The following is a 20,883-nucleotide window of genomic DNA, read 5'->3' as shown; positions in this document are numbered from 1 at the left end:
TCTACAGCGGGGCACTTCTAACCGTCTAGGCCAGCCAACTAGGCACAAACCTACTTTTTACTCATCTGAAGAGAAGGTCACTATAAGCCATCCTGTTCGAGAAATATTGTTTAGGCACTTCGAAGTGAGTAGTTGTGTTGTGTTGAGTATATACCTGTACCTAACTCATAGTGTAGGGCTGCTCTTCCGTCTTTGTCGATGATGACTTCTTCAGAGCCGAGGATATCGATGAAGGCAAACTCAGAGTTCACGATGAAGGCGAACATGCAAGATTAAGACTTCTGCAAGCCCCCTAAAAGAAGTCGAAAGGGATATCTACTAACATTAGCCCCAGAATAGCACCGCCACGACTCGAAAGAAAAGATGAGCACGGGAGGCCAACACAATATAATCCCGAAGCACCGAATCCATTCGACGATCCAACCTTCCATCGTTTTGTCGACACGTTTCAATTTCACAAAGCATGCTTATCCACTCGAGAACTCGGGCAGGTGTCGAGCATATCAAGCCCAAGTGGTATCACGTGTGAGCTTACCCCTCCCACATAACCCAAGTTGCTAATCGGACAGCTTTTTATATAGAAAACCTTTCGTACCGAGAAGGATGGTACAAAGTCTCCATAGCTTATGACCCCGCTCTCATGAGCACATCTGTCTATCTTTATAATTTCGAAATGCATGAATCTCGCACCATATGCGACAGGCTACTTTCCGAGCCTCTCCATCCACTTACACTACACCCCATGCTTGTTCCTATGCTCGTATTCGAACTTATTTTTAAAATATGCATCAAGGAGCTAGAACGTCTGTTTTTCAGCTCCATCCAGATACAGCACACTCTAGGACTCAGCAACTATAAGCTGTTTGAACATTTCAAAGACATCCAACTAGACAATGATACTGCCGCCGAACGCTCCTTTGGTGACGGCCAATCTCTCTGTGCTCTGGAAGAGCACTTTGACTTTTCGATCATGATGGGCAAGAGGCTGCTCTCATATTTTGAAAATCTAAACAAAATCACAAATGCCGGACAACACAAACCGGCCTTCGAAAATGCCGGCAGTATTATCTACAATCGCCTCGAATACCTCGTCAGCGCCCTCGAATTACAACTCCCGCGCCTTCGTAGAACGCAAGCACACACGCAACTCAACCGCACTGGCGTAAGTTCGTTCCTTCCTTCACATAAAATCTCCCACTGATAGGCTTATGCCTCTGAAGCTCGAAAGCCGGACCGCCACCTTGGGCAACAATATAAATCATCAAATCGCTCTTGAATCCAAAGCCGACTCGAGCGCCATGAAAGCCATTGCCGTGCTCACCATGATTTTCCTCCCCGGTACATTCGTCGCATCTTTCTTCGCCATGCCGCTCTTCGACTGGGACGCAGAAACACAATCAGGCGTCGTGAAAAATAGGTTTTGGATTTACTGGGTTGTTACGGTACCTGGGACGGTGGCGGTGTTGGTTGTATGGAGGCTGTGGTGGGTGTTTACTTATTGGAATCAGCATAGGGATGTGGAGGGGGAGACGGTAGCGGGTGCTGTTAGGGCTTGGCTGGGGAGTTGGGGGGAGAAGAGGAAGGGCGTAGAGAATGAGAAGGAGAGAAGAGCTGGTGGATAGCGTGGGTGGGCTCAGACGGATGGACTCAGAGATAGGAGGCGTGGCTAGTGCTGCAGAACAGCGTGTCTCTTCAATCCATCATTCCTATGGCCCTCCGAGTTAGCTACTCTGGCCTGAACTCGTTTATATCTTGCTCAACGCGTTTTCCTATTCTCTAGCTTGACGAGTCTCTTTGTCATCATGCTGTTCTATATCTCTGGATCTAGCCATTCGTTGCACAATCATACGAGGAGGACAATGCCCTGAACAAAAAGCTTTCTTGTACTTACTGGCACTATTCGTGCTTTTGTCGTACTGCACTTTTGGTTCATGTCGAGAATGTATGACCAAGGTCAGGCGAGTCCAAATCAGACTTTCAGCAAGGATTTAGATGTGGTAAGACTCGTTCCGAGGTCGTAAAACGTGCTCCAGTTGAATTCGCAAAAAAGCGTCAAGTCGCGACTTGAACTCAGACTTGCATAGCCTTATGTGTAACAGTCTCCAGCATCAGCAAGCGACTTCAGCGACCATATTTGCAAGACGATGCAGTCTGAAGAGTCTTGATGATTGCAAATCGAAAGTGAAAAGGGTACTACAAGCGGCCGGGACAGTAGTAAGTACGGCGTATAGGTCACTTGGGTGGGTCCTTGTCGATGGCTTCAAACTGCTTCCGATTTGCTGGACTATACAAGTTTCACGTCAAAGAGACACAGACCAGGCCAGTGGCAGCCGGATCTACAGCGCTTATATCCTCCGTCCTTGAGAGCTGACAACTGCACCTCAAACTCATCTATATGTAGCAAGCACGTTGGCATGTTTTGTGCTTTTACACTCTTTACTTTCCCAATACGCTTATCCCACTCTGTGCGGAAAGGACAACAATGACATACTTTATGAAACGGTATTTTGGCAATAACCTTACTTTGGCAAGGGACGCTGCTGCGCACGAATCTTTTGCTCCACAAATTGAAGAACCCATCAACAATTCAGCTTTCCACCACGACACTGCATACCAGAACCCCCACCAGTCGATCCCAGCGATCGAAAATCCCGAGATATCATCACTCGACAGCAACAACCCCTCAGATATAGCAGCTTCCAAGGACGGGAATTATGGCCCCCAATATACTCGAGTCGGAGCCCACGATAGCGGATACGATGGTCCCCGGCCAAACGAGAGGGCTAATCGGTTCGCTCGAAGAATGAGGGAGTGGTGGGTAAGAGAAATATTGAGTCTTCTGTGTAGTCTTGGCTCGCTCATAGCGATTGTTGTTGTACTGGCGAAGCATGACAAAATCGCGTCGCACAGCTTGGCTGCAGGAGTCTCCCTCAACACGTACCTCGCCGTCTTCGCAACACTTGCCAAAGCTGGGTTGATGTACCCTGTGATGAGTTGCATCGGTCAACTCAAATGGATCTGGTTTTCAAAGAATGATGCACCGCTGGCAGACTTTGCCAGATTCGATGATGCGACTCGTGGACCTTGGGATTCTCTAATGTTATTAGGAAGTCTTAACTTTTGGTATGTTCTTGCAATGACTACGCTATTGACGTGAGGAATTACTGACATGTGGTGCAGGCACTCCGCCAGTATTGGTGCTCTAATTACTATTTTATCCATTGGGATTTCTCCGATCACGCAACAGGCCATTTCCTATTCTAATGAACTTGTTCCAAGCACTTCGGGGTCGTCTGCTCTGGCGCCCAGTGCCAACTTGTATGTACTCGGAGAATAATTCCCCACTGCTCCAGCTTGTTCCCGGAACCTGTTGAATGCCCCTTACCTTTGAGATAGCTCTTTTGTTGTCTGCGCTCAAAGATGCATCATTACTCTAAATCCTCTGCTCTTCCATCAAAGCACTTCTAAAAATGGTCATTCGCTAATCACCAATTGTTTGCAGGTGGGACGGCATAGGTAGCCAGACATCTCACACTGATATTTCCTCGGCTCCGTTGTCACTCCCCATACAAGCAGCTATAAACAGTGCTATATACAACGCAGCCAACGTCTCCATTCCATCCATCGCCCCAACTTGTACTACCGGAAATTGCACATGGCCCGCTTACAATTCTCTCGCGATATGTACCAAAGTATCAAATGTCACAGATATGCTAACGGGTATTCATCTCTTTCCTTCATCTCCCGTCTCTGATTTCGCTAATTGGTTGCAGTTCCGCCTCTTGGAAAAGAAGGCTCTACTGTAAGTCACAAACTGACTCTTCGATAATATAGTCCCCTCATTCCTCGTCTTCAAAGTTATTCCATTGCTCTAATGCTAAACCCTACTTCTAGTTGACCAATGTGACCCTCCCAAATAACGCTTACCTGAAATATGGAATATACACCAGCAACATGACATCGAAGGCTTCTGTTCCCCTGCTGACCGATAACTCAACGATCGGACTCATAGTCAGCAGTGCCTACATTATTTACGAAGAACATGGCCTTGGTCTTATGGAGATTACTAATACAACACAACCCGTTTTCAGAGCTCTTGAATTCGTCTTCCATTGGTGTGTTAACACGTACGATACCAGCGTTCTAAATGGCAGAGCATCAACCAAAACTATAGTATGTACTCAAGTGCGCTTGTTTTCTAAATGACCAGTTGCTCACTACATGACCTTTTAGGCTAGCTCATCGAACGTTACGCTGGACCGAATGTCTAATGATAAATCCGAGTTGAATATATTTGGCAACGCTACAATAGCCGCTCCAAAGTGCGTATATCAATTGCCTGTGTATCGTAGTTGCTGATTAGAATTTTCTAGAGGATTTGCTGGAGAAATTGTTGAATTTAACGTGACTCAGCAAGCTAATTTAATCCTTGGTACATACTTGAGTGGGTTCTTCAATGGAAATTTTTTTGGTGGTGCTCCCACCTCCATCCCAGCAGCACAAAACCCAGTCATGGCGATTCTACAGCCATTGGTCACTGCGAATACCACGACGCTTATTCAGGAAGGGATCACGAACTATACTTCGAACATGGCAAATAGTATGACCAACACGTGAGTTCAATATCCCACACCCTTCCTTGCGAGAAAACTAATTCTACACCAAGCATTCGTACATACATGGGCAGTGGTGCTGCACCAGATACTATCTACGTAGCAGGTACATCTTACTCAGTCGAAATATTCGTGCACATCAAATGGGCCTGGCTTTCTTTACTCATTGGACTCGTTGCTGGATCGATACTCTTCCTCCTCATCACCATCATCCATACTGCTATATCCAAAGTGGAAGTCATGAAGTCCCATTCTTTGGCCGCGGTTACTATACTTAGTCCAGAAGCCCATACTTATATGGGACCTACGGACCTGAAGAATGGCACGATTAACAGAGCCGAAGGATTGAGAGTGAGGCTTGGCAAGGGAGCTGCGGGATGGAGTTTGGATCCTGTGCATTGAGGGGCTTGGTGTCCACGAGTGAACGTCGATTTACTGCGGGTTCTGGCGATGGAAGGCTGAACACTCAAACCAACAGCAACATCTAGAACCGAATAACATACCCGGACTAGGCAAAAGAGGGTTTTGTCACGATGCTTTGGTAAAACGGTCTCACTCTTCTCCCTCCGTATTCATCCTCCACAAAGCCAGATCCGCAACTCGAAATTCATGAAGAAAGCTCGCGCTTTCTACCCCCAAAATTGGCGCAACTAAAGGTATTGCAATTTGCGATTGAAGTACCGTACCCTGTCGCTTCACGTGACTGGCTTCTAGCGTTGTAAGGGTCTGTCAGAACCCTTCCTGTACCGTAGAACTTAGCTCTTGCAAGTTCTCTACACACCGTCAGATCCAGTTCACGACAGAGGGCGCCACTTGTCGCAAGCTAGGTATGTATCCAGGAGGTCTTCTCTCAACACGTGAACGACACGTGTGATGACCACCCGGCCACCCTCAGTCTTGGAGAAGAACAAGTCACCGTGGGTATGCCAAAAGCGTTTGTTGCAAAATAGTCCCAATGATCTTTAGTACTTCTTCCTACTCTTCAGAACCACACCACTCCCTTTATGACGATATGTGACTTGCTAAGATGACTAGCCGGTAGTCATCCCGCGTCAAAAGCTTCTCCCAATCTTTCAGCCTTCACAACTGTCAATAGTCCGTGACAAGCCAAGTTCATTCAGAGGGGTTATGAGTAAATGCAAATGCCATTCTACATGCTTGAGAAGAGATTTTCGAATGATCTGGCACGAGCCTGGTGGTTCGCGTTCGCATCCATTATCTTGTGGAGCACACAACGTGAAGATCTCCTGCTTACACGACTTGCCGGCTTTCATGATTTGTTTTTACTTTGTCGCAAACTCACACCTAAGCTGGGCGTTCAAACGTATCTGCAGACTGCCGCTTTTGTCTTACTCGCAACGAACACCGGGGCTTTGAGATGGGGTTAAATGGCTATCAAGATAGTCACTTTCCTAAATAGTTACCGATTGTCGTGCTGGCTTCAATATGCAACACCCTGGTCCAGACCTCAGCATGCAGCATCCTCAACAACGCCCCCACCTCTATTTTGGGATTTTGTACTCCCTCAGAACCATCCACACCTTTTGGCGCTGCTCGATTTAGAATTGGCAGTGTTGAAGCTGCTCGATTTCTCGATTTAGAACTGACAATGTTTGAACGGCACGTGTCTTACATCTAGAAGCTCACAGAGCCAAAGAAAAGTGCGGCTATGCTACACTGCCCCGATCCCGCTCAGAGTATATGAGCCTTCAATCCACCTTCATTCAACTACTTAAAACTTGTTGCAAATTAGTACGCTCTCCGCGACACCTCGACGACACGGCTTTGTATACCATGAAGGGTAGAATCGAGGGTATTCACTCCAATGCGCTCAGCAAGCTCGATGGGGGTTCACTCTAGCCTGCCACGCTTTGAAATGACGCCCCCCTAGTATGCTCATGAAGGACCGTCCTGAATTGATGGGTGTACAGGCACGCGCGTACTGCTGGCACGTTTCAATATGTCAGCAATCGTCCAAGTCCTCAATTCGAGATTTTAAGGCGGAATCGATGCCGTATAACCAATCGGCCACCACACACAGCTACTGTCCGGAAAACAGGCGGAACATACTCATGGCACTCTCCAATCCAGCGAATGAATGGCAGAATTCAAACAAGGCGAGTAAGGCAAACTTTCAAGCGCGCCTGTGACAAGATACTGACAACTCAATAGGCTGCTTTCGAGGCGAGATGCTAGTAAAACTGCAAAATCGGCACCATACTCCAGGCCATTTTCGATTCGAGTCTGGTCCAAAATTGGTTCTGGCTCAGGCTCAGGCATGTGACGGGTGCTCGGATGGTCCTGATGGTGCGAATAATCAGGACCCCGCATCCGGGGTTCATCTGGAAAGGGCGGTATACTATACGTGCAGGTGAGCTTGAGGTATATGGTACAGTGAGGACTTGAAGAGCGAACGGAGCATTTGAACTAGGGAAATTCCGTTGTATTTCGACCGAAGAATACGTATTACCAGCAATAAACTCCTCTTGCTCTGACAACGACAACATGAACGCGAATTTTGGAACACAGCGTGCATTAAGTTTCAATAGGAGCAAAGACTCGCTAGATTCCTCAGAGGGTATATCGGAGCAGACTATTAAGCGGTAGGTTCACTTCGATCATCTACTGGCCCTTTAGGAGTGCTAATGTGTGTTTCTAGAACTTGTACCACCCCTAAACACAAGGCATCCCACCTACGATTCCTAACTTGGATACCTTATTTGCGCAAATACTCTTCGACCATGGACGACCTCCAGCGAATGACCTGTCCTCTAATAGAATGCAAGCAACTTTTCGTCACTGAGGAGGCAATGCTTCAGCATGTTAATGAATACCCACATTTGTCGAAAGGAAGCTATCGATGCTCTCGCTGCCACAGAGAAGAACGAATCAGTAAATTCCACACCAATGGTTGTCCTGACACACATCCTGGAAAAGATAAATTATTTACTGTTGCCAACCCGCTGAGACTAGCGAAGAAACTCTTCTCGCCTCATGGATCAAAACGACGCTACGGTTTTGAGAGCGAGACCATGCGGAGCGATAATAGTACCCAAGAGCATGCTCAGGAGCGCCCTGCAACATTCGATGCTGATGTTTCGGAGCTCGATTCTGCCAAGCTCTATTATGCCGAGCTCGATTCTGCTTCTACGGAGCTCAAGGAGTTGGAAACAATTTCCTACGACAAACCGCATACCTGTATACAGGGATTGCAATGCTATAACTCGCCAGCTGAGCTTCACGGCAACCATGAATACTTTGGTAAATCAAAACCCTTGAATCAACGACAGGATCCAAATCGCATGCCCGCAGAAAGCCAGAATACGAATGAACCCAAGGATACAGAACATGAACTCTATCGCCGATATCCACAGGTCTGGATCTCGCCTCTTCCATTCGATAATGGAATCACTAAAGAGCTACGATTACGAATCCCTAGTATTGATCGATCTGCAACATTCCTTGATCACGACGACCTTCATCAATCGCAACACGTGGCACGAGCTATCACAGGTCCACCAACATATCACGGGAACGTCAACCAAACCGGCATTCCACATGGACTGAGTTCTCCAGATAGTACCCAGGAGTCACCAATCTCATTTCTAGAATCTCCAGCGGAAAGCTTCACGAGTACGAGTACGGGGAACATGACGGAACATTCCTCTGGTACAACAATATCAACATCAACATCATCACCCCTGACACCGTTGACGCCCATTTATGGACGAGATGTTGGAACCGGAGGATCCTGTCATTCTTTCATCAATCATGAAAGAAAGATCTACTCCGGCTGGATGGTTCCAGATTTCGACTATTTTGGTCTTTTGCCAGATCCCGGTACATCAAGTTCTGTTCCTAAGCTTAGCCAAGCATATGATAGCTCAGTATATCATCCGTCCAATATCATGCTAAAAGAGACGTAAGTAAAGCACCCACTAGTCTATACCGCATCAACTAATACATTTAGTCACAGTCGACCCCATAATTGCTTTCAGCCCTCGAGGGCACTATTGCCTCTACCGTTGCCCGTTCCAGATTCCTCACCTCAGGCTTCAGTGACCACCTCATCATCTGCTTCAACGCCATACTACTCTGAATTGAACTACAGATGTGATGATTGCGGTTACGAACCCTCTGGAAAGGAGATAAACAAGAAGTCTAACCTCAAACGCCACCAGAAGAAAAGTTGCAGACGGTATTCGCCTTACTCTGACAGTGAGAAACCCTACCAATGCACATATCGTGGTTGTAGGAAGCGATTCACGCGGTCTGACAATCTTCTTGTTCATCGACGCAACAAAGATCATTCTGAGAGGTTCGAACTTGAAGTGGCTGGTCCATCTCCGGAATCTGGTCGTGAAACGATGCCGAATCTGTTGAGTGAAGGCCCCAACTCAGCAGAGTGGTGGAATAGTATTAATGATACATATTGGATATAAGTGACTACCAGAAGCCATAAAAAAAGGCACCATCACGGAACGCCGAAGACCCTGGTATATGATGTGCTGGTCAACATGCAGCTTGGCAAAAGTTGAATACTGAAGAAGTCTGGGATTTCTGTTTCGCTCTTTCATTTCTCATATTCTCATTACAGTGTCAAATTTCCAACGCAGGGCGTTCTACCCCAAGTATTAATGTCTCTATATTCCGTTTGAAACGAGGAAAACGGCCAAGCCTAGTGCTAGGTCTACGTGCGGAATAGTAATAAATCAAAGCAAAATGTTCAATCGCTCTTTCACAACCTAAGACTGTCACTTGACGATATGTGCCAATAATTTACCCCTGAATTTAGGTCCCCGTACTCCTAACTGGTACTATAGATCCTGAGGACTCTCGGTGTAATCCTCAGGACCGAAGCCTCACTTGAAGGAATGTACCTGTGAAGACTGCGTGGACCATGCACCCTTGCTCGGCAACGACCGATTCGGGTTTCCGACAATCCGGATGAGGCTCACATGAATCAGCACCGTAAGCCTGATTTCCAAAAGTCCTTAGATGATGCCGCGTGACGAGAATGAACTGAATTGTATACCTCGGTGCCAAGATCATGTCCTTATTCCTCGCTGCCTGTTTCCGCATTCAGGACCTGATGCATCTCTCGTCTGGCGGACGGCGAGGGCGAGAATCTGCGAGTTCCTTATACCGACTTTGAACGTGTATATGTATATATACGAGGAGTAGCATCAGTTTGGCGAGGAAATATCAAAGGAAAGGCAGCTCTAAGTTTCTCATCTTATCATCACCCCTCAAGCAATAACAATAAGAAGACCAAGTTCAAACCCATCATGCACTCAGAAATGCAATTCTAACTCCATCCAGACATATCCAAAAACCTTTCACCGAAGAATTCTCTTCCCAGAACTCGACAAACCATCTCATCCCAATCCCAAAATGCCAAACCACAGCTCTCAAAAGTAAGCAACGCAAAATCTCCCACTCCTATACCTTCCTTCGACATCTTTCCACACACTGTAGCGTTAACACGCGCCCAGCACCTCACAACAGCGAAACGGCACTCAGAACAGCCAACCAGCCCCTCTCACACCAGAAAACCTCGCACGAGTCCAACAGACCCATTCGAACCGCGAAGCATATCTGCAGCAGGACCAGAATTTCGAGCGGGTCTCGCTTGGGTTGGCAACGGATAGGGGACATGGGCACGTGATGTCTCATGAGCAATGGAGGCAGGGCGGAAGAGGGGGGAACTGATGGCTCTCTAGGCTGGGCGCACGTATGTGGATGGAAAGGAAAGGAAATAGGATCGTGGTGGACAGGCGGCGTTATTGGATGGTTAAGTGATAATTAATTATGGTACTGTAGTGATAATTCGCGCATAGCGCAGTCGTGGGGGATAGGCATAGCTTTTTATAATCAATAAAGTAGAATTCCTGAATAGGTAATATACCAAACTCTCAAATGCAAATGCATATGCGATATTATAATTATAGGTTATGGTCAGCTTTAACTCTCATAGTGTTTTACAGCCGTCTCTATAAAAAGAAGCCACCTTCCTCCCGGTGGACAGAAAAAAGCAGGACGCAGTTTATACTGTAATGTGCCAAGTAGCGTGGGACATTATTGAAAACAGTGCCACTTCAGTGTCCAGCAAACTAAATGGTTTATAATCGGAGGTCTTTTATGCAGAATGCCGTAAAACACTGTAGGGGTTAATTAAATTGAGAGGTGAGAGTACAAGCATAAGCTTTAGTCAGATTCGCTTAATCGCGGCCAGATAAAAGGGGTTCTAGCGAGGCGTGCGTGAAAACTGCCGAGAAGCTAGCAAATAGCCCCTCTTCTCGAGTCGCAGATTATTTTCTCGACACAGGTACCTTCTACTCGCACAAGCCAGAAGTCTTTGGTCCTCACGAGTTGCAAGTCTCAAGTCACGAGTATCTTACAGGAAATTTATTTGCAGCTCATGCCAGTACACAAAAATCTGAAATTCTGGGGCAGCACGAGTACCGGTACTATACTCTATAAGCCAGTACGATCATTACCCCCATCCCCCACCAAAGCTCCGGGATGCACGCGGGGCCGAACCTGTCATGCAGCACGAATGCCAACAAATTAAGTACAGGAATAGATACATGGTTCGGTACTCTAGCTTCCAAGTTGGTTACGTGTATGATGTATCATTTATCCATGTTTGCTTGATATAACAAGTATTGAGGGGTACAAGTATTGAGGGGTATGCTCCATTCGGCTGTTCGGTCCCTACTCTCCCCCGACTTTACAGTATGTGTTGCGGTAGCGTGAATGTGATTGGTGGACGTGTTTGTGTTTTCAGTACAAGACCAGTATAGATAAACAATAAATGCCCGTCAATGTGTGTGGCTTTCTCTCAAACATCTACGAGTACTTCAACACTGCTCTGAGGACAAAAGTTTCATACTTCTTTGTCGTTTCCAATTCTCATCATGCTTCTCGCAGCTCCCGCCTTGCTCGTATTTGGTACTTCGGCCCTCTTGCTACTCTTCATCATAAAAGTAGAATCTAGGTCATGATGTAGTCCGACCATACCTTACTAACGAATATGACAGCTTTTCCAACGTGCTTTCACGGGACCATTGCGTGGTATCCCCGGTCCGCGTCTGAATCGTTGCACCAACCTCCCTCTGAAATACTACGTCCTTCGAGGACAAAGATGCCATTACATCCACCGTCTACACGCTCAATACGGACCTACGGTTCGCATAGGCCCGGAAGAAATCGCCATCGCGGATCTTCCGTCCTCTCGTGAAATCCACCGTATCGGATCCGGGTATGTGAAATCGGGTTGGTATGCCAGATTCACCGAAGAAAAAACCCCCGGCATCTTTGCTATGAGTAATCTGAAGGATCATGCTATGCGGCGGAGCCTTTTCTCGTATGCCTTCTCTCAGAATGGCCTTCTTCACTGGGAAGACTTGCTTCAAGCTCGATCGAATTTGGCGGTGTCTAGGATAAAGCAGGACGCGGAGAGCGGATCAGCGGACGTTCTAAAATGGTGGACTTTGATGGCCTCTGATATTATTGCGGAGATGGGATTTGGAGAGAGCTTTGGGGCTCTCGAGTATGGACAGGTACTGTAGAAAAGCCTCATAGTCTGAGGCACTGACTAATTGGACTTATAGCCAACGCAACTAAGCAGGGATCTTGCGGCCATCACCTTCTTTGGGGCGATTCAGTCAGAACTGGCCCCCTTGAGCAAAATTGCCTTTTTTATCCCCCTTCCGTCCATCCAAGAGTTTCGGAATTGTCGAGTCAGAATAAGCAGCCACGGAAGGAGTGCAATTGCAAGAAATAGGGCACTTTCTGAAAAAGGAGAGACTGGCCGAACAATCTTCAACAAAATCGTGGCGGAGGCTGAAAATAAAAGTGCACTTACCGACGAAGTCTTGGCAGGTGAAGCTCGCGGTCTCATCGTTGCAGGCAGTGATACGACAGCCAGAACACTAACTTATCTCATATGGGCTACCTTGAAACATCCATCTGTCAAGCAGCGTCTTCAAGATGAAGTAGACCGACTACCGACGGGATTTTCGAGCAAAGACGCGACCGGGCTACCATACTTGATGGTGACCATCAAAGAGACGTTGCGACTCTATGGTGCTGCTCCAGGAAGTCTTCCAAGGTCGGTGCCATTTGGCGGTAGGACACTAGGAGGATATCTATTGCCTCAAGGAACGACGGTTTCTACCCAAGCGTGGACTCTGCATCGAGACGCAGCTATCTTTGAGAGGCCATTGGATTTCATTCCTGAGAGATGGTTTGAACCGACGCAAAATATGAAGGATGCATTCATGCCGTTCGGTGGAGGATCGAGAAGTAAGTTACACACTCTCTTCTAGTAGAAATCTTGTTAATGAGGGTAGTTTGCATGGGAATTCACCTTGCTTATATGGAGATGGCCTTGTCTGTCGCCAAGTTTTTCAGGGCTTGTCCAACAGCCACTATAAGAACGAAGGATGAGGATATGGAAGTTGAGAATCATTTTTTGATTGCCCCAAAGGGCCACAAATGTGAAATCGGGATGTGATTAATATATTGAAGCATGGTTGTTCAGGGAACCTGTGAAAATGAGCCGGAAATGATAAAGAATGGCAATGCATGTCCACCTCGAAGAAGTGGCGTTTGATATAGTGATAATTTATTCAGTATCAATGCGAGAGGTCCTCCCTCTACCTCCAAATCTACTCCGATTTTCTTTCTGGTTCTGGCAGCATCCACCAAGTTACTGCCATGATGGCGAATAACCCTATACAGATCGGATGCAGGACGAATGTTCCGGCTTTCTGAGCAATCATTCCGGTCATGAACGGAGCGATAGCTCCACCAGAAGTTCCGACAGATCCAATCAGAGATAAAGAAGATATTTGCATCTTCTTGGGGATGAGACGTTGAAAGATGTGAACGGCTGCCGGATAGATTGGACCAAGAAGGAGGCCGGAGAATGCAACTGCGACAGAGTCTCCGGGGATAGAACGCACGAACCAGACGATAATTTCTAGGACCAAAGCCTGGATTATAGTCAGTTTGAGCCTGGGGATGAGTCCCGGGGTGATACGTACTCCGGCAGTCACGATGAACACGAAGGAGCGCTCACCCATGTTGTGAGCTAAGAATGAGAGGGTAAAGCGACCTAAAAATGTTCAGTTGTGGTTCCCATAAATAGGATATTTGACTTACCCAGAGTAATGCCGGCCCAGAAACCAGAAGTCACATATCCAACCTTAGTTGGGTCTCCATTGCGGAACTGCACCAAGAACGAGATCACCCATCCAGAAATAGATACCTCAGCGCCCTTCAAGAGAGTTAGCCTACTTTCGGTTCCACCATCTTCAATGATGTATAGCGATAGCTCCAGAACCAGTGGTATGTCCAAAGAAATGACCAGAGCCCGGCTTTAGAATTTTATACATGTACTAAGAGGGGGTCTATTGGTCCTTGATTGACTCACCTGGTACGCGAAGATAAACAAAGCTCCGAAAACCGTGGCTTTGTTGGTCAAGAGTGTCTTCATAGAACTCCACCTTCGCCCTGGAGTCGTTGAGAACTGGTTGCGATTGCTTTGTTCGCTTGCTGGTGGTGGCAAAGCAGGATCTGATTCGTCTTCATGCTTCTCATACCCCCAAAATGCCCATGCAGCAAAAAATAGGTTAAAAGCGGCAATACTCAGTAAGATGATATAGAAGCGTGACCATAGATATCCTCGTGATACCATGGACGTAGCGATCAAAGGAGCCATGGTGCCTCCAATTCCGTAGGCACCCTGGTAAAGCCCTAGAATGACAGTGTTGTTCGCCAGGTTCGCGCAGTACACCTGTCCGATGGCAAGGTTTATAGCCATACCGATGCCCAGGAGAAGGTATCTGGAATCGAGTCAGTTGTGAGCTGATAGGGAAGAAGTCTACCTACGAGATGGCCACGACACCAAATGAAGGAGTTGTAACGATAATAACGTAGCCAAACATCAGGAATACCTCGGAAATAATCAGAGTTTTGGCTCGCCCAAGCCTCTGGGACATTGAGCTGACGAAGAACGCCGCCACGATGAAGCCCAGAGCGTTGCAAAGAAAGATGGTTGAAACAGTGCCATACTTGATATTGTAGTGCCCGCAAGACTGTTAGTAAACATAAAGACGAGAGATGGGTAAGGATACTTTTCAATGCTCCCAATCAAGGCTCCGTTGGCTGAATCATTCATACCGTTTGAAAGGGCTGTCAAAGACGTCGCCAAAACACGGAATCTATTTTTGTAAGGCTCCCAAATAGTTTGCATCTGATCCACCATTGGGCCAGGTGGTGAAGACCTGGTTGACTCATGATTTGAGGGAGGTAGAGATTCGAGGTTTTGTGTTCTGCTGATAGAATCTCTAGAGATCGCATTCCTCTCCGGCATGTTATACATCTCCAGGGACACCCCAGACCCAGGAAATCCATGTTGGGTGGGATTTTTAGGCTTACTGGGGCATGGAATGGAAATACTTGGTGACTCGATAGTAATCGAAGAAGACATCGCGAAATGAGTATCTGGGGGTAAAGACTATTCAGGCTTGGGTGGAAATAGGCTAACAGCAAGCACAGATATCAATCTAGGTCAGGACGAACAAAGAGGCATTTGATCCTTTATATGCAATCAACTCGCGCACGTTCTCAATGAACGTAAGGTAACGCGCAATTATTGACCCGTTAACTCGACAGAAGTGACGCTCGACATGCAAGATGACACCCGCGACGAGGGTTGGCTTATAAATCCGATTCCCAAAGAGGAAATTCCGTCTTCACGTGAATCACAATTGACTAGGGTATTGACCCAAAGAATCAACCAACATGATATGTTAGGTTAGGGTTAGGTAAGGTTCGTAATAGAAAAAGTTAAGATCCTGCTATAATCATATTACAGTTCACGTGATCTAAATAAGACATCCGTAAAGTTGCAACCATGTCTATGTCTATACCATTAGTTAAGAGCCGCAATGCTCAAGCCCAACATGAATACATCTCAGCCATCTTAATCATCAGACTATTGCGTCTGAATTAGCCAGTTCTGTTTCCCCCGCATCGACCCTTCGTTGTCAGCCACACACTTAGTTCAGACGATGTACCCCTATCCTTCTTACAGTATTCATTCATACAGCCATACCAAAAGCTTCACCTCCCTCTAACAAATACACATCTTAGAGACACAACTTTTCATGCCGCTTGGATATATTCAAATATCTTCATTATTCATCGCTACCTCTACATATCCTAAACGCCATCGCTAGCATTGAAATTCACAATATATATATACACTTACAACGGCGGCAGGTTCTCCCTACATATCGGGCACTGCAACCGAAACCTCATCCAGCCCTCCAAACAAGCGCTATGAAACACATGTCTACAAGGCGTAACCATATACTGCCTCCTGGCCAACATGCCCGTCACGCCTCCCGCAGCGCCAGCACTAATGGCATCTTCACCAGCTGCAACAATAGGTACTTCGAGAACCTGCATGCAAATCGCACAATCCACACTCCTGAACGTTCCGTCTTTCTTCTTCCTGCTACCGAGATCTTCGCTCGTTCTGGCTCTTTCTAGCGTAGGCGAAGCAGGAATCTGCACAAGTCCAATGGGTAAGCCACCTGCTTCGATATTATCTTCTCGTAGGATGGGGTGGTAATCCCATCCTTCTTCCGTCCACCCCTTCGGGAGACCCCATCTGGGACCGAGCACTTCCTGTGCAACAAGGGCCCAGACCTGAAGCCAGACCCAGCCAGCGAGCACACAAAATGCTTTCCAGTCCGTCTCCGCGAAGAGGATGTTGTCTTCTTTCAGGTAAAAATATGCGAATGGTAGTAGTCGAAAGACAGATTGCCCGATGATGAATTTCCACAGGAGAGCTTTGCGGCAGTTTCTGATGACGTTTCGTCGGATTTGAGGGACCCAGAAGGATAGGTAGATGATGGAGAGGAGATTCGTGTAGGCCGTTCGGAAGGGAACTGACCAGGACATGGCAGTGACCGAGATGAAAAATATGAATAGAAGTAGTAGAACAAACCTCACATACACCGCACCGAAACTGGCGGTAGTTGGTGGAGTCTGTGTGGCGGGAGGTCTATTAGTTGTAGGTAACGTCGTTGCCGCAGCAGTGGCATTTTCTGCTATTTCAGCATCAATGTCTTGATCTGATGGAACAATGACTGGAACGTCAATAGCAGCCGTGGGAGCAGTGACAGGAGCTGTTGTATCTGCTCCAGCCGCAGTGATGATTGTTGGTCGGAAGGGGGTCGGAGTTGGTCGAGCTGGTGTATTTGCAGCTTCAGCAATTTGCTGTACTCTTAGCCGCTCCCTTCGCTCCGGCTCCTGAGTATTATATATTGCCCCGGAAAAGCGAACACCCAAAGCCACAGAAACAAACGAAGCAAAGGAAGCCAGTAGTGCAGATGGGAAGAGATTCGGGGCAGTTGAGCTCAGGAGAGACAAGCTCGCGAACAGCAGGGCATCAGCCATCAGCATCATAGCAATGGTGTACTGACTGACTCGCCCAACAGTTGAAGGTGTGGACGCTTCTTTAGACTGGGCCTTCAAAAGCAAGATCTGCGCAAAAAGCACAACAGCGAGTATTTCCAGCCAACTCTGGATACTACTCAGCCATAGCTCTTGCTTCACGCCGACAAGATGCTCGCCATCGGTCGGTGCAAAATTCGGCGGACCCTTGGATTCAAGCATGAATCCACAATCGGGCGAAAACATAACCGTAGACATTTGCATTCTCGGAACTGGAGGTATTGGAGCTCCATTAGGAAATCGGAGCTCCTTCTCAATCTCCTGAACAATGTGATCTTGCTTCAGGTACCCGTGACTAGCAGCCAAGTCAACCTTCAGAGGATGCACTTGAACATAGACCAAGAATTCGCAGTGCGGAACTGGCATTGTAGCATCGCCCTGACTATCGGGACTCGAAGTCCAGGGGTTACTTGGATCTATCCAAACAGCATTCTCCAACCTTTCAATCGTCCCCTCCAGGCTGGTATTAAGCAATTTCTGGCTCGAAGCATAGTAGTCGATATTCGGAGTCAGGTGTGGCAGCCCAAAGATACCAGCAAACTTCTCGCTCGTCGTCGTCATGAGCATGATACCCTGTCTAGGCCAATGAACACCATGAACCCTCATATCCCACCCATCACCACTACTACTCTCATCCTGAATCGTGATCGTAGCCGCAACCTCCCTTACTAAATCTAGAGGCTTCTGATCCTCTTTCGCCTTCTCCTTCCCCATATCAACCTCCAACACATTCTTCTCATCAACCCTCAACATCAACTTGCCCTCCTCCCCAGTAATATTCCTCGTCCACGCCTCCTGATCCCTATACGCCCAATCAACAATCGGTGTTATTTCCGTAAGGTTCAAAGACCTGTGCTTTTCCTGTTCCTTTCCCTCTCCTTCCAAATCCCCCTTATACCGCACCCACCTCCCCGTCACAATACCCGTAACATTCTCAAACACCTCCCCCTCCAACCCGCCCTCCTTGCCCGCCCTCCAGCGTCCTCTCGCCTCTTGAGTAAAACTCTCGCTCCTCTTCCTCCACGCGTTCAGCCTCTCCCACGCATATCCATCCTCCTGCCTGAAGCCCGTCAAGTTCAAGTAACTCCCCTCCTCTACTTTAGGAGTGAAAGTCCCCCACTGCGTAGAATTAAGCACATCGAGGGACGTCCGCGAGCGCGTTATCCGCTCTGCAGCGTAGTCGCGCGCGGTAGGGAAGCCCGGGCCGCGCGCGGATTGATCGTCCGAGGTGTAGAGGAAGAAGAGAAGGACGATGATTAGGATGACGCGGGCGAACTCTTGGGGTGGGGGTTGTTGTGGCATGGTTTCAGCTTCAGCGTCCGCTTCATCGTAAAACCATTATATTGTTGCACACCCAAGTAATCGAACCAGTTTGGTAGTGTGTGAATAGTGAGGTAAGACGTGACAAGCTCCCAAATCCGGGGTCGCCACGCCATCCGAAAGGAGTAGGTTTAGCCCGAGGGTCAAGTACCTAGTCAAGCTATATTATTTACATCTCACAAGCAACTCAAGCAAAGCATAACCACCAAAAAACGATGGCAGCGAACGGGGAATCCTCCACACCTGTGGAAAAAACCAATCGTCTATCTACACAATCCGTACGTCCCTCCCCACTCCCCCCTCCCCCCACCCCTCCCCTCCATCCAAAACCCAAGCTAACCTCAATACCCCGGGTCTCAGACAACGACAGAGGGCTCCGCGCCCGCTGAACTATCCACAGTGGTCGACGAGCTGCTAAACGCGCTCTCGAATAAATTTGCTGGAGTGTCGAGTGAGATTTTTGCGAAGAGTATGTTATATTACCTAATGCTATTATGTTCCATGGGGGTGGAACGAGATATGATATGGCTGACGCTGGGTGAATTAGTGGATGAGATGTCGCGACGCCTGGATAACCTAGAGCAGACTTTGCAGACGAATGCCGAGGAGAGGGATGGGAAGAGTAGTCCTACGAAGATGTGATGGATACCGGATATACGAGGGGTCGTTGGGAGGGCATGGAAGGACGGAGACTTGGGGCTGAAGTTGCAGGTTGATGGACAGACATAACTCTATGGAAAGGCGGAGAGAGGTAGTCGACGAATATCGGGCTGTGGTTTCTGAGGCTGATACAGTAATGGAGGACGGAGTACATATGCATGCGACAGATGGCGTTCAGGGAATTATGGGAATACCAACCAGGTCACATTAGACAGACCATTCACGAGAAACGAATACGTTCATAATACACCCAGTAAACTCCAGCTACAATTTCAGCCTCCAATCCCAGCAAGAGGCCACCATCCTAAAAGCTAATTTCGCAATCTACAATTCTGATTTCCCACCAGTAACCTTCTCGACAAATCTTCTAAGAATGTTCGTCTTGCTCGTAAATTCATCAAGCTTCTCTGGGGCAAGACCTCCCTTCTTAAGAATGCCGTCCAAACGAGCCAGCTCCTTTGCGGCATATCCATCGCTCTTTGCTAGCTTGGTGAAGACCTTGACGTAGTACTCAGCATATTTAGACTGAGCATCCGACTTCAAGTCCGCAGCGGCTTTGGTAGCTTCAGCAGCGACCTCAGAGATGCTGGAACCGCCAGTCAGCTTAGCAACAAGTGTATCCAGGGCCTCGATCGTGCCGGCAGTGGCGTCGAGCCCTCCGCCAATAGCACGGTGGGTGCCGGCCTTCTTGTTGATGAAAGCAACGAGGTCAGCTTCGGATCGGCCGCCTGAGTAGTCCTCTGCCTCCTTCTGGCCCTTGGGGAAGAACTTGATGGTGGGGTATGAGGAGACGCCCTGATCCTTAGCAGTAGCCTTCGCGTTCTCAGCTTCGGCGTCGACCTTGGCGATGAGGACATTGGGCTCGGCAGCAAAGTCTGCGGCGAATTTCTCCCAAACTGGGGCGAGGGTTTTGCAGTCTATTCTTGTTAGCGATTGTAGGATGTATATCTGGGGGTAAAACTTACGACCACACCACGGTGCAGTGAACGCAACCAAAACATCCTTATCACCACCGATTTCAGTCTTAAAAGTCTTGTCGGTCAACATCTCAACCTGGCTTGGGGCAGCCTTCGCCTTCTTGGCCTTCACACCGGTCTTTTCAGTGATGAATGCCGTCAAGCTCTCCAAATCTCTTCCCCCATTATAATCCACAGGCTTATCACTCTTGCCATCAAAAAACTTGATAGTTGGGAACCCTTGAACCCCAAATCGTTTCCCCAAACTCTTCTCACTGTCCGCATCAACCTTCGCAATGGCGATCTTGTCACTGGCAAAGGCAAAATCCTTAGCAAGTTGCTCGTACACCGGGGCGAGAGTCTTGCAGTGACCACACCATGGCGCGAAGAACTCTACGAGGGCTGGCTTGCCTGAGATGGCAATCTTGTCGAAGTTTCCGGGGATGAGGTCGAGGACTGCAGAGTCGCCGGCCAGGGAGACAGTTGCGAGGGCAGCGAGCACAAGGCTCTTGAATAATTGGACCATTGTGTTGGTTCTATGCTTCGGAAGTGTGTTGGGAAAGAGAGTTTTGTAGGAATAGAGATATTGAGGAGAACAAGGGGTTTTTATGGAAGAGTAATCGGATTTGAAATCCAGTTGATAATGACACTTTTCACATATGAGCTCGAGCTTGGAGGGCTGTGGCTGGGAGGTGGCGTTTAGCGCCTTTCAACACCTTAAACTAAAAATAGGGAATCAACACACGTGATGCCACCCCCTGACGCTTTACTTTGGCTTGTAAATAGCCGTCTGTCAA

General features: G+C 47.8%; 5 protein-coding genes across 5 annotated transcripts; 2 read left to right on the top strand and 3 right to left on the bottom strand.

Moving 5' to 3' along the window:
* Nucleotides 1-11,533: 11,533 nt before the first annotated feature.
* stcB_2 (putative sterigmatocystin biosynthesis P450 monooxygenase) lies at nt 11,534-13,134 on the top strand (the record flags this gene model as incomplete). The annotated part of the gene is made up of 4 exons (XM_031149995.1): nt 11,534-11,602; nt 11,657-12,178; nt 12,230-12,923; nt 12,971-13,134. 4 exons carry the CDS (start codon nt 11,534-11,536, stop codon nt 13,132-13,134), a joined length of 1,449 nt encoding a protein of 482 aa, XP_031004754.1.
* Nucleotides 13,135-13,288: 154 nt separating this feature from the next.
* BSC6_1 (Bypass of stop codon protein) lies at nt 13,289-15,114 on the bottom strand (the record flags this gene model as incomplete). The annotated part of the gene is made up of 6 exons (XM_031149994.1): nt 13,289-13,615; nt 13,667-13,737; nt 13,785-13,899; nt 14,056-14,467; nt 14,514-14,695; nt 14,740-15,114. The coding sequence occupies 6 exons, from the start codon at nt 15,112-15,114 to the stop codon at nt 13,289-13,291; spliced, it is 1,482 nt and encodes a 493-aa protein (XP_031004797.1).
* Nucleotides 15,115-15,893: 779 nt separating this feature from the next.
* On the bottom strand, nt 15,894-18,452 carry TUL1 (Transmembrane E3 ubiquitin-protein ligase; the record flags this gene model as incomplete). Its single annotated transcript, XM_031149993.1, has 1 exon — nt 15,894-18,452. One exon carries the CDS (start codon nt 18,450-18,452, stop codon nt 15,894-15,896), a length of 2,559 nt encoding a protein of 852 aa, XP_031004755.1.
* Nucleotides 18,453-18,685: 233 nt separating this feature from the next.
* Nucleotides 18,686-19,112, top strand: LHYA1_G005042 (uncharacterized protein; the record flags this gene model as incomplete). The annotated part of the gene is made up of 2 exons (XM_031149992.1): nt 18,686-18,748; nt 18,831-19,112. The coding sequence occupies 2 exons, from the start codon at nt 18,686-18,688 to the stop codon at nt 19,110-19,112; spliced, it is 345 nt and encodes a 114-aa protein (XP_031004756.1).
* A 342-nt stretch (nt 19,113-19,454) lies between these two features.
* On the bottom strand, nt 19,455-20,612 carry erp38 (Protein disulfide-isomerase; the record flags this gene model as incomplete). Its single annotated transcript, XM_031149991.1, has 2 exons — nt 19,455-20,047; nt 20,096-20,612. 2 exons carry the CDS (start codon nt 20,610-20,612, stop codon nt 19,455-19,457), a joined length of 1,110 nt encoding a protein of 369 aa, XP_031004757.1.
* Nucleotides 20,613-20,883: the final 271 nt, after the last annotated feature.

This window comes from Lachnellula hyalina (assembly GCF_007821495.1).
Source record: "Lachnellula hyalina strain CBS 185.66 chromosome Unknown contig00080, whole genome shotgun sequence".
NCBI classification, from domain to species: Eukaryota; Fungi; Ascomycota; class Leotiomycetes; order Helotiales; family Lachnaceae; genus Lachnellula; species Lachnellula hyalina.
This window is presented reverse-complemented; position numbering and strand designations above follow the sequence as displayed.